The 12,597-nt window shown below is 44.8% G+C and overlaps 1 protein-coding gene across 5 annotated transcripts in view; it reads left to right on the top strand.

Annotated features, from left to right (window-relative positions):
• Positions 1 to 12,597, top strand: part of DTNBP1 (dystrobrevin binding protein 1) — a 234,886-nt gene that overhangs the window by 64,363 nt on the left and 157,926 nt on the right. For 4 of the 5 annotated variants that reach the window (XM_077269925.1, XM_077269923.1, XM_077269922.1 and 1 more), the window contains exon 4: positions 2,394 to 2,454. The exons of the other annotated variant lie outside the window; for it this stretch is intronic. In XM_077269925.1, the coding sequence (XP_077126040.1) occupies positions 2,394 to 2,454 (61 nt within the window). The remainder of the gene's footprint in view (positions 1 to 2,393; positions 2,455 to 12,597) is intronic. 5 annotated transcript variants of the gene reach the window in all.

Below are 12,597 nucleotides of genomic sequence, written 5' to 3'. Positions count from 1 at the left end.
GCTACGTGCACACGTCCGGAATTGCCGTGGAAATTTCCGCGGCAACTCCGCAACTCTGCCGCGGGTAAAACGCATGCGGAATTGGCATGCGTATTCCCGCTAAACACTAGCGTTTTACAAGCGTAATTAGCTTGCAGAATGGTATCGTTTTCCAAGCGATCTGAAGCATTGCTTGGAAAACTGATTGATTGACAGGTTGGTCACACTTGTCAAACATAGTGTTTGACAAGTGTGACCAACTTTTTACTATTGATGCTTCGCATCGCGAAGAGCGGGAAGACTGCCGGGGATGCCGGAAGGTGAGAATATCATGATTTTTTTTATTTTAATTCTTTTTTTTTTTTTTTTTTTTTAATAATTATATGGTTCCCGGGGCCTGGAGGAGAGTCTCCTCTCCTCCACCCTGGGTACCAACCGCACATGATCCGCTTACTTCCCGCATGGTGCGCATAGCGACACGTGGAAAGTAAGCAGATCAACGCATTCCTGTGTGTGCGGAATCCCCACGATTCCGCACAAATAATGAACATGCTGCGTTTTTTTCTGGAATGCGATTCCGCTTTGGAAAAAAAACGCAGCATATGCACAAAAAATTCGGAATGCATTCTAATAGGATGCTTAATGTATGCGTTTTTTTCCTGAATGTTTGCACACAGCTTAAATGTACTTCCGCTCATAATTAGAGTACATTTTCTAAATCTAGCATACTGCTGGTTAAATGCAGGAAATTCAGAAACATGCTCTTCTTAAAGGGAACCTGTCACCCCGTTTTTTCCGTATGAGATAAAAATACTGTTAAATAGGGCCTGAGCTGTGCATTACAATAGTATATTTTGTGGACCCCGATTCCCCACCTATGCTGCCGAAATACGTTACCAAAGTAGCCGTTTTCGCCTGTCAAATCAGGCTGGTCTGGTCAGATGGGCGTGGTGTCTTCCCTCAGATTTTGCTTATTTTTCCGTTGGTGGCGTAGTGGTTTGCGCATGCCCAAGTCCAGAATCCACTGCACAGGGGAGGGAAAAGAGCGCGATCTGCGCTATTCCCCTGGTGATCGGTGGGGGCGGCCATCTTTCTGTGGCCGCGCGTGCGCAGATGGCGCACTCTGCTGCCCGGGGCTTCAGGAAAATGGCCGCGGCCAGCTCTTTTCCCTCCCCTGTGCAGTGGATTCTGGACTTGGGCATGCGCAAACCACTACGCCACCAACGGAAAAATAAGCAAGATCTGGGGGAAGACACCACACCCATCTGACCAGACCAGCCTGATTGACAGGCGAAAACGGCTACTTTGGTAACGTATTTTGGCAGCATAGGTGGGGAATCGGGGTCCACAAAATACACTATTGTAATGCACAGCTCAGGCCCTATTTAACAGTATTTTTCTCTCATACGGAAAAAACGGGGTGACAGGTTCCCTTTAAGTGTACTTTTGGGAATAGAAAAAATGAATACATTAGATAAGGTATTTATTTATAATGACAATTATTTGACAAATCGCTCACTTCCTTGAGAGCTAATCACTATAGTACATTAAAATGGTCACCAGTTTGTTGCATTGACGGAAACCTGTCCTAGAATGTTAACAGATGCATGTGCAGAAGACACTGCTGCCTACCCAGTCTGTCTGATCTAATATTGGAGCTACCATGGGTGCTGATGTAAGATGAGGCTGCTCACACTGCTGTCCCCCCTGTTTTCTGAATGCTGAGCTGCTGCTGTGACCTGAAGATAACAGACACCATACACTAACAGCAGTGGAGCTTCTTTCTGCACATGCTCACAGCCACTTGTCCTGTTACCACTTTAGAACAGGTTACTAAGATGGTGGCAATTTTATTATACTATACCGGTTCCTCCTGGAAAAAAACACAAATGTGATTTTTCATTGAATGGTATTTTGTAATTCATTTCTAATGACGTTTTTTAAATTCATTTATTGTTCTTTTTTTTGTTTTTTTGTTTTATTCCCGATAAAAATCTTCCAAACGAATAAGTCAACCGTTTATTAAATTGATGGCATATAAAACATGTTTTGATAGTTTGAAGGACTCTCTAATGACAGATTAGAATTGAATGTTGGTCACTGATTAATACTCCTAATCATTATTGATGAATAGAGACAAGTTTGCAGTCTAGTGACTGTGCCAACAGAACACAAGGATCGAGTAACACATGGTTTGAGGAATTACTGTATGTGCAGTTCTACATTGAAATGCATAACGGATGTACATGACACCATCTGCCTTTTTGAGAACTAATTTCATCACTGTGATGTTCTGAAGTCTCTCCCAGGCTTATTATAAGAAGCTTCTGTAGTATATCCAATGTTTGTTAATTCTACTTCTTGTATGAGGAGTTGAAGAACTATAATGATTACTTTCATATTTTCCATTGTAGGTATGAGGATTCATGGGCTGCATTACACAAAGGTGCAAAAGATTGTGCTAAAGTAGGGGAGGTAAATATTACTAATGTCATGACATGAAACTACTAATCCTGTCATGCGTGATACTGACTACTAAACTGTATATTGAATAGCAAAGAAAAAAAGATATCTGTACAGACAAACAATCACATATTTATATAAATATTAACCCCTTAAAAACCACCGATACGCCTTTTAATGGAAGCAGTTAAGGACACTTATGCCTCAGCGCCGCTTTTTAACGGTGCTGGAAAATAAGTGTATAGCACCTCCTAGAGTCGGTATGTCTCCAGGGTCTCGGCTACCGGGGGTAGCTGAGAACCCAGAGAACATGATTCGGGCCAGTTTTTACCAACTCCAGTGTTGCGATCGCTGTTATTAACGGAATAATGGCGACCGCAAAAGAAAAATAGTCCGATTTCGCATTTCATTTCTCTCCTCTGATGTGGTCGCACATCATAGGAGAGAGAAATAAGGTCCCCTGATTCATTCCCCCCCTTCCCGTTCCGACCCCGGCACCTCAGTTTTCCACGCGGCCTCCAGTATATTCTTCTGGGAGAAAATGGCGGGCGCATGGGGAAGTGCGCTCGTCGAGATCTGCCGGCCGGCACCCAACAACAATAGGAAATTTTTCCTATTGATTCATTTTGATCACTGTGATAGACCCTATCAAGGTGATCAAAATAAAAAAAATTGTAAATCACAGCCCCCTTTATTACACCCTAAGGCTGGTTTCACATTTGCGTTTTTTGCCGCGGCGTTTTAGCGCAAAAAAACGCATGCTTTTTTCCCCCTATATTTAACATTAAAAACGCATGCTTTTTTTTGTATGCGTTTTGCCGCATTTGACGACGCATGCGTCTTTTCTATGCTTGCGTTTTGTTGCAGAAATGCAACATGTAGTAATTTCTAGAGGCGTTTTTATGCCGCAAAAAAACGTATTGCTGTCTATGTAAACGCATGCGTTTTTAAGCACATGCATTTGGTTGTGTTTTAAACTCATGCGTTTCAATAGAAAAAAAACAAGAATACACACTGATAAGCCACCCCCAGCATCAAAGTGATAAAGGGATCCAAACCCTAACCCTACCCCTAACCCTAAAGCCGGTAATTCAATTGCCGGCTTTTCATTTCTCCTGCCTAAACCCGACATGATGAGACATGGTTTACATACAGTAAACCATGTCATATCCCCCTTTTTTTTGCATATTTCACACTACTAATGTTAGTAGTGTGTATGTGCAAAATTTCGGCGCTGTAGCTATTAAATTTAAGGGTTAAATCGCGGAAAAAATTGGCGTGGGCTCCCGCACAATTTTCTCCGCCAGAGTGGTAAAGCCAGTGACTGAGGGCAGATATTAATAGCCTGGAGAGGGTCCACGGTTATTGGCCCCCCGCTGGCTAAAAACATCTGCCCCCAGCCACCCCAGAAAAGGCACATCTGGAAGATGCGCCTATTCTGGCACTTGGCCTCTCTTCCCACTCCCGTGTAGCGGTGGGATATGGGGTAATGAAGGGTTAATGTCACCTTGCTATTGTAATGTGACATTAAGCCAGATTAATAATGGAGAGGCGTCAATTATGACACCTATCTATTATTAATCCAATTGTATGAAATGGTTAAGAAAAACACACACAATATTGCAAAGTATTTTAATGAAATAAACACACGGGTTGTTGTAATATTTTATTGCTCTCTCAATCCACCTGAAGACCATCGTTCTGTAACAAACTAAAAATAATAAACCAACAATATACATACCTTCCGTAGATATGCAACGTCCCACGATGTAAATCCATCTGAAGGGGTTAAAATATTTTACAGGCAGGAGCTCTGCTATAATGCAGCTGTGCTCCTGCTGTAAACCCCGGGGAATGAAGGTATTGTAGGTCAATGACCTATAGTTACCTTCAGTCGTGGTGATGCGCCCTCTGCTGGATGTCCTCATATGACCTCGAGCCTGGGAACTCCCTCAGTGATTCCCCCCCCATATCGGCGTACTCAGGACAAATTGTACAACAACTTTTGGGGTCCAGTTTATCCTTTTACCCTTGGGGAAATAAAAAAAATTGTTGCTAAAAGTTCATTCTTGTGACTAAAAAGTTAAATGTTCGTTTTTTCCTTCCATGTTGCATCTGCTGCTGTGAAACACCTGAGGGGTTAATAAACTTCTTGAATGTGGTTTTGAGCACCCTGAGGGGTGCAGTTTTTAGAATGGTGTCACTTTTGGGTATTTTCAGCCATATAGACCCCTCAAAGTGACTTAAAATGTGAGGTGGTCCCTAAAAAAAATGGTTTTGTTAATTTTGTTGTAACAATGAGAAATCGCTGGTAAAATTTTAACCCTTATAACTTCCTAGCAAAAAAAAATATTTTGTTTCCAAAATTATGCTGATGTAAAGTAGACATGTGGGAAATGTTATTTATTAACTATTTTGTGTCACATAACTCTCTGGTTTAACAGAATAAAAATTCAAAATTTGAAAATTGCAAAATTTTCAAAATTTTCGCCAAATTTCTATTTTTTCACAAATAAAAGCAAAAATTATCGACCTAAATTTATCACTAACGTGAAGCTTAATATGTAACGAAAAAACAATCTCAGAATCGCTAGGATCCGTTGAAGCGTTCTTGAGTTATCACCTCATAAAGGGACACTGGTCAGAATTGCAAAAAATGGCCAGGTCATTAAGGTCAAAATAGGCTGGGTCATGAAGTGGTTAAAGACTCCATAATAACAGGATCTGTACCACAGGACTGGCGTATAGCAAATGTGGTGCCAATAGTCAAAAAGGGGACAAAAACTGACCTCGGTAATTATAGGCCAGCAAGCTTAACCTCTACTGTGGGTAAAATCCTGGAGGGCATTCTAAGGGATGCTATGCTGGAGTATCTGACGAGGAATAACCTCATGACCCAATATCAGCATGGGTTTACTAGGGACCGTTCCTTTCAGACTAATCTGATCAATTTCCATGAAGAGGTAAGTTCCGGACTGGACCAAGGGAACCCAGTGGATGTAATGTAATATGGACTTTTCAAAAGCTTTTGATACGGTGCCACACAAAAGGTTGATACATAAAGTGAGAATAATGGGGATAGGGGAAAATGTGTAATTGGGTTAAGAGCTGGCTCAGGGATAGGAAACAGGGTGGTTATTAATGGAGCACACTCGGACTGGGTCGTAGTTAGCAGTGGGGTACCACAGGGGTCAGTATTGGACCCTCTTCTTTTTAACATTTATTAGTGACCTTGTAGGGTCATACAGAGTAGAATTTCAATATTTGCAGATGACACTAAACTCTGCAGGGTAATCAATACCGAGGAGGACAATTTTATATTACGGGAGGATTTATGTAAACTAGAAGCTTGGGCTGATAAATGGCAAATGAGCTTTAATGGGGATAAATGTAAAGTCATGCACTTGGGTAGAAGTAATAAGATGTATAACTATGTGCTTATTTCTAAAACTCTGGGCAAAACCGTCAATGAAAAAGACCTGGGTGTATGGGTGGATGACAAACTTACATTTAGTGGCCAGTGTCAGGCAGCTGCTACAAAGGCAAATAAAATAATGGGATGCATTAAAAGAGGCATAGATGCTCATGAGGAGAACATAATTTTATACAAGTCACTAGTTCGACCACACTTAGAATACTGTGTACAGTTCTGGTCTCCGGTGTATAAGAAAGACATAGCTGAAAGGGGTTGTCCACTACTTTCAATTAACCCCCCAATGTATCCCCCCGGGGCCCCTGAGGAATTGTGTAAATACCTTCCGTTGCTGTTTTCGCCTGTGAGCGGCGCTATGCTGGCGGCTGAGTCCGGGTCACGTGACCCCCAGGCTGCAGCCGCCGCTTATTTCCGCCGACGTCACGTCAATTTCCAGACTCTGGAAATTGACGTGACGTCATCAGTAGGAGTGACCCAGCCTCACAGTCAGCAGTCACTCATCAAGAGTGACTGGGCTGTGGGCGGCGCTGGGGGCTGCAGGGCTGTGCTGGAGGTGGGTGGGCGGGGCTAGGCAGGGATGTTTTGGGCGCCGGGGGTCTGCGTGCGGGCGCCGGGGGTCTGCGTGCGGGCGCTGGGGGTCTGCGTGCCGGTGCCTCGGTGTGTGCGGTGGGTCTGCTGGCCGTGCTGGGGTCTGCTGCGAAGGGGGGGGGGGGGGGGGTTTGGTCATTGGTGTGTGTGTGTCTCTGACTGTGTGCAGGCATCGTCCGATGGGACTACAAGTCCCATCGGGCTCTGCCTGCTACAGTGGCAGTGAGTGACACATTCGCCAGTGATGGGACAGTAGTAGTCACATCATCTTGTTAATGTGTTGAATGTAAAAAAAACAACACATACACACATATACAGTACATACAGACATACGACATGCACCATGCGACAACATACGACATGCGATTACATGCAGCATGTGCCATGCAACATGCGATGACATGTGACATGCGACGACATGCAATGACATGCAACATACGACATGCAATGACATACGACATGCAATGACATGCGACGACATGCGATGACGTACAGCATGCGACATGCGATGACATGCAGCATGCGACGACATGAGGCATGCGATGACATGCAGCATGCGGCATGCGATGACATGCAGCACGCGACGACATGTGGCATGCAATGACATGACATACGATGGCATGCGACATGCGGCGGCATGCGACGACATGCAACATGCAATGACATGCAACATACGACATGCAACATGCGACGACATGCAACATGCGATGACATGCAACATGCAGCGACATGCAACGACATGTGACATGCAACGTGCGATGACATGCAACGTGCGATGACATGCAACGTGCGGCGACATGCGATGACATGCACCATGCGACATGCGATGACATGCACCATGCGACAACATACGACATGCGATTACATGCAGCATGTGCCATGCAACATGCGATGACATGCAGCATGCGACGGCATGTGACATGCGACGACATGCAACATATGACATGCGACGACATGCGATGACGTGCAGCATGCGACATGCGATGACATGCAGCATGCGATGACATGCGGCATGCAACATGAGGCATGCGATGACATGCAGCATGCGACATGCGATGACATGCAGCACGCGACGACATGCGGCATGCGATGACATGACATACGATGGCATGCGACATGCGGCGGCATGCGACGACATGCAACATACGACATGCAACATGCGATGACATGCAACATGCAGCGACATGCTATGACATGTGACATGCAACGTGCGATGACATGCAACGTGCGGCGACATGCGATGACATGCAACATGCGACGACATGCAACCTGCGATGACATGTAACATGTGACATGCAACGACATGCAACAGGCGACGACGTGCAACATGCCACATACAGTACATACATACAACAGACATACAGTACTTTAAACATTTAGTACATACTCACCATCACTTGTCACTTTGATCCCCGAAGTCAATGTCATCTGTAAAAAACATTAAAATAATAAACAAACAATATACTCCCTGTCCGCAGAAATCCAATTAAAACGAGTGTCCCAGACGATCTCCCGTGGAGAACAGCAGCATCAGCTGATGTGACTGCTCTCCAGGGGCTCCAGGAACACAATGACGGGAGGAAGATATCCCTCCGCACTGTATTCCTCACAATGTATTCCTACGCCCCTCTGAGAAAATAGTCCCTATTCTCACTTATCAAGAGAAAACCATGCACTCAACTTAATGCTTGTGATATTTTATTGTAGTACCCCAAAAACGTTTCGGTCCGTAATCTGGACCTTCATCAGTTACTACAAGTGAAAAATAATAAATGAAAATAATACAACTAAACAAAAGTATATACAAAGAACAAATATGAGATATTGAAGCGCATATGTAAAATAGGTCATAATGCAATAGAGTCATGGACATATATAATGTCTAGTAGAACAAGACCTGATCAAGTATAAAGGCACTTTTCATAAGGTGAAAGCGAATAGGGATGGAAGAAAATGGCACGTACCGTACTTAGAATGAAAATAGGGTTAAAGAGACATATTAGCCTCAAGGCACAAATACGGTCAGCATCTGAGAAGGTGAGGCAAAATAAGGCAGAGTGTTAGCCGAGATAGGACCGTGTGCTCGGTTAGAGATATAATAGGGCATACCTGGTAATTGCGCTGAACAGAGGTATTATGAGCTAGGACTAAACAAAGGTATATATTAGAATCGTATGCTCAAACTCTGTAGCAGCAAAAGTGTCCCGAACTGATACAAGTCAGTTGGATGGCAGTGCGGTAGCTATGGAGTTATTACCTGTATCCGGAGAACGTGGAGACTTGTGCCGACATCAGACGCGGTTTCCCCCGCTCGTCTGATGTGTGGGTGGATAGTGCGTCTCTAAATAGAGGGGGGGGCGTGTCAGAATCAACCCCGGCCAATACAGCGATGCACTAGAGTGGCGGAGGTGACGTCGCCGAATGTGCAGAGGCCAGGCGCATATCCTGTGCGGCTATGATATGTCTCCGTCAGGAGCCGGGACAACCGGAAGTGACGGAGCCCGGGCATAATAAGTCCGTGTGCAACGTGCTGCTGCTTGTAATGTTCCACCAGTGCGGAGTGGGACGTTAGAAGGGAGGATAAGAGATCCTCAAGGTGGGCGGTGCCTGGGACAAGAACGGAGCTCAGTAGAGGTTATGCGTGGTGGTGAAATTCAGTGTTGTGCCTTGGCGTGCAGTATTGAGGTAGAGACGACCAGCTGCTCCAGAAAGGAAGGGCATGATAAGAGATGTAAGACATGCTTTCAATAAAGTCGGCTCTAAAGAGAGATAATAAAGAAACAAATTAAATACAATTGGCTGCACAACATGAATTAACAGTAAAACGTATATAATGGTACATAGAAAAACATGATGTTTATGTGACCAAAACCGTTAAGAGACAAAAAATGGCGCATATAGGTAATACATAGTATTGGCACAGTTACAAAATGATAAGGAAATACCACACTGAGTGTTGCCAAGAAACCAAGAACATAATATATAGTTGTGTTTCTAGAGAAATGCTGCCAGATCGTACTCTCTATTGAGACCCTTGGGGTGGAGAGTCTCGAGATTGTGAATCCAAAAAGCCTCTCTACGTTTTAAACGTGCAATCCTGTCACCACCCCGTCTCATAGGTGGTATGTGCTCTATGACCTGGAATCGCAGCTGTGCGATGCTATGTCCTTTGGTGGTGAAGTGAAGGGGAATAGGTAATAGGAGATTTTTACAACGTATGGTGGACTTGTGCTTTGATATCCTATCCCTTATTTGTTGTGTTGTTTCCCCCACATACAGTAAGCCACACGGGCATTTGATCAAGTACACGACCCATGATGTGTCACAGGTGAAGAAATCCGGAATACGGAAAATTTTGCCAGACTGGGGATGGTGGAATGTTGTACCTTTAAGGACATTGTGGCATTGTGCACAATGAAGGCAGGGAAAGGTGCCTGTGCGAGGATTTTGTAGAAAGCGTTGGCGTGGTGCCACTCTGTTAGTGCCTATGTCTGCCTTAACTAACGAATCTTTGAGATTAGGGGGGCGCCTAAAACAGGGAAGGAAGGGTTCATGAAACTCCGGAACCTCCGGGTGGGCACTCCTCAGTAAGTGCCAATGTCTGCGTATGGATCTATGTAAGATGTAGGCACAGGGATGGAAAGAGTGGATGAACGGAATCCGTTTTGAGGACCTATTGGGTCGGGGTGGAGAGGGTAATGCAGCATTATGGATAACTGTTGCTGGGTAACCGCGTTGGGAAAATTTGGACGCCATCTCCTGGAGGCGGAGAGAGCGGAGGTCCGTGTCAGAAACAATTCTGGACACCCGATGAAATTGGGATTTGGGTATCGACTTTTTGGTGGAAGGAGGATGAAAGCTGGTGTAATGCAACAAGCTGTTGCGATCAGTACTTTTGGTGTATAAGTCGGTAGAAATAGATCCGTCAGGCTTGAGGATGACCGTTGTGTCGAGAAAGTTGATCCTATTAAAGTCGTGAGACTTGGTGAATGATATGCCAGGCCAGGCTGTGTTAAGCCAATCAAAGAAGGAGGAGAGGGCTTCCAACGTGCCCACCCATATGCAAAAAATATCATCTATATAACGTTTCCAAAGGAGAACGTTATTTTGGAAAAGAGAATGTGTGTATATGGCGCTCTCCTCGAAATCGGCCATATAACAATTTGCATATGGGGGCGCTACGTTGGAGCCCATCGCGGTGCCGCGAACCTGCAGATAGAAGTCATCTTGAAACATGAAATGATTACGAGTGAGAATGATGGTTAGAAGATCAACACATAAATTTACCTGGTCAGTCGGTAGACCAGAGTGTGAAAGCAGTTTGTGAACTGAATTGATCCCCTCTATGTGTGGGATAGATGTATATAGGTCTCTAACATCCATGGTGACCAGTGTGGCATTTGGGGGGATGTGATCGAGACCTTTCAAGACCTCAAGAAAAGCCCCTGTGTCTAAGATATAAGATCGGGATGTCCGTATTAGCGGAGTTAGGACTTTCTCCAAATATATCGCTAGTGGTGAGAGTATAGAGTCTGTGGAGGCCACGATAGGCCTCCCCGGTGGCTTCTCCAAATTTTTATGTATTTTGGGGATAGTATAGAAAACAGGAATCACTGGATGTGAATTTGTAAGGAAATCACATGTTTTGGAATCTAGTACCCCCAATGTCGTATATTTTTGGAGGATCTCAGCAATGTTTTGTCTAATAGAGGCCGTAGGGTCCCTTTGTAGTTTAAGGTAGATAGTGGTGTCATTTAATTGGCGTAGAATTTCATCTAAGTAATCTGATCTGTTCATCACAACCAGGGCACCCCCTTTATCTGCCGGTTTTATAATAAGACTTTTATCGTCCTGTAGGCCCCGCAGGGCCTGTCGTTCGGTAACCGTGAGGTTAGAGGGATAAAACAAGTTACCCCGGTTGATATCATACCGTAGTGTTTGGAAAGAGTCTTGGACGAACCCGATAAAGGTCTCCATGGCATGTGAGCCATGTGGGGGCCTAAAGTGGCTCTTTTTATGTAACCCCAAACTGCTGGAAGTTAGTGTATTTGAAGAAGTACCTGTTTGGGGTTCGGCTGAGACTGTGTCTGGTATTGAGGCAAAATAGGCTTTGAGCCTGAGTGACCGAAAAAATCGTTGTAGGTCCATCTCAAGGTCAAAAGTGTGACAACGATAAGACGGGCAGAACGACAAACCCTTCTGTAGGACCTTATATTCCGCCACCCCCAAAGTTCTATCAGAGATGTTGATCACCAATAGGTTGGTACCTGTGATCTCGTGATTCTCATGTGATCTGGGTCTCGTCCGGCGTCCGTGGCCGCGCCTCGTGGTCTTCTTCGTGGAGGGCGTAGACGCTGTCCTAAAAAACGAGGGGGCCCAGCTGAGGATGTGTCCCGTTCTTGTTCCGACCCTGATGTTGAATAATCGAGAGAGGACCGAAGAGCTGAACGTGGTAAAAAGCGACGATTGGATAAGTTGTCTTGCCATCTGTAAACTTGTTTTAGCTCGTAGTCCTCTGTGTCTCTATTAAATTTGGACCGTTTTCTCTCTTCCGTTTCTCGTCGATGTTTGTCGATGTTCTTGGAAATTTGGTCTTTCAATGCTGAGAGTTCCTCAGAGGAGCCAGTGGAGGACAGTTGTGCCTCAATGGTTTTGATGCTTTCTGTGCTCGTCACAATGGCCTTCTGTAGATGCTCTATTGTCAGGGTGATTATGTCAAAAGAACATTTATTAAGTATCTGTTCAAATTTAGTACAGTAGTCAGAAGAGTCCCGAAAGAGTGTGGGACGAAGTGGTACTCGGAGTCCCCTAGGGATCCTCTGTGCTCGGAGATACTCAGTGAGTGTGGCGCAATGAAGCTCTATATTTGTGAAGTGGCGGAGCTCCCGTTCCAGGTCACGGCCTCGTGTCTCCCTGGGTGGGGCTTTAAGGAAATCACTATTGAAAGTTGAACGTGCCAAAATACTTGAGGTCTCTTCTGCATTATAGGAAAAGGTTGACATGACCAAACAGTGTGCTCCACGCTAAGGGTTCCTCAGTATACAACAAAGAGCGTGTGCACTACTGTTAAGAGGTGCACAGGTAGGTTCCCACACCATATAAATCAAGAGAAAACCATGCACTCAACTTAATGC

This window comes from Ranitomeya variabilis, chromosome 6 (genome assembly GCF_051348905.1).
Source record: "Ranitomeya variabilis isolate aRanVar5 chromosome 6, aRanVar5.hap1, whole genome shotgun sequence".
In the NCBI taxonomy this organism is placed as follows: Eukaryota; Metazoa; Chordata; class Amphibia; order Anura; family Dendrobatidae; genus Ranitomeya; species Ranitomeya variabilis.
This window is presented reverse-complemented; position numbering and strand designations above follow the sequence as displayed.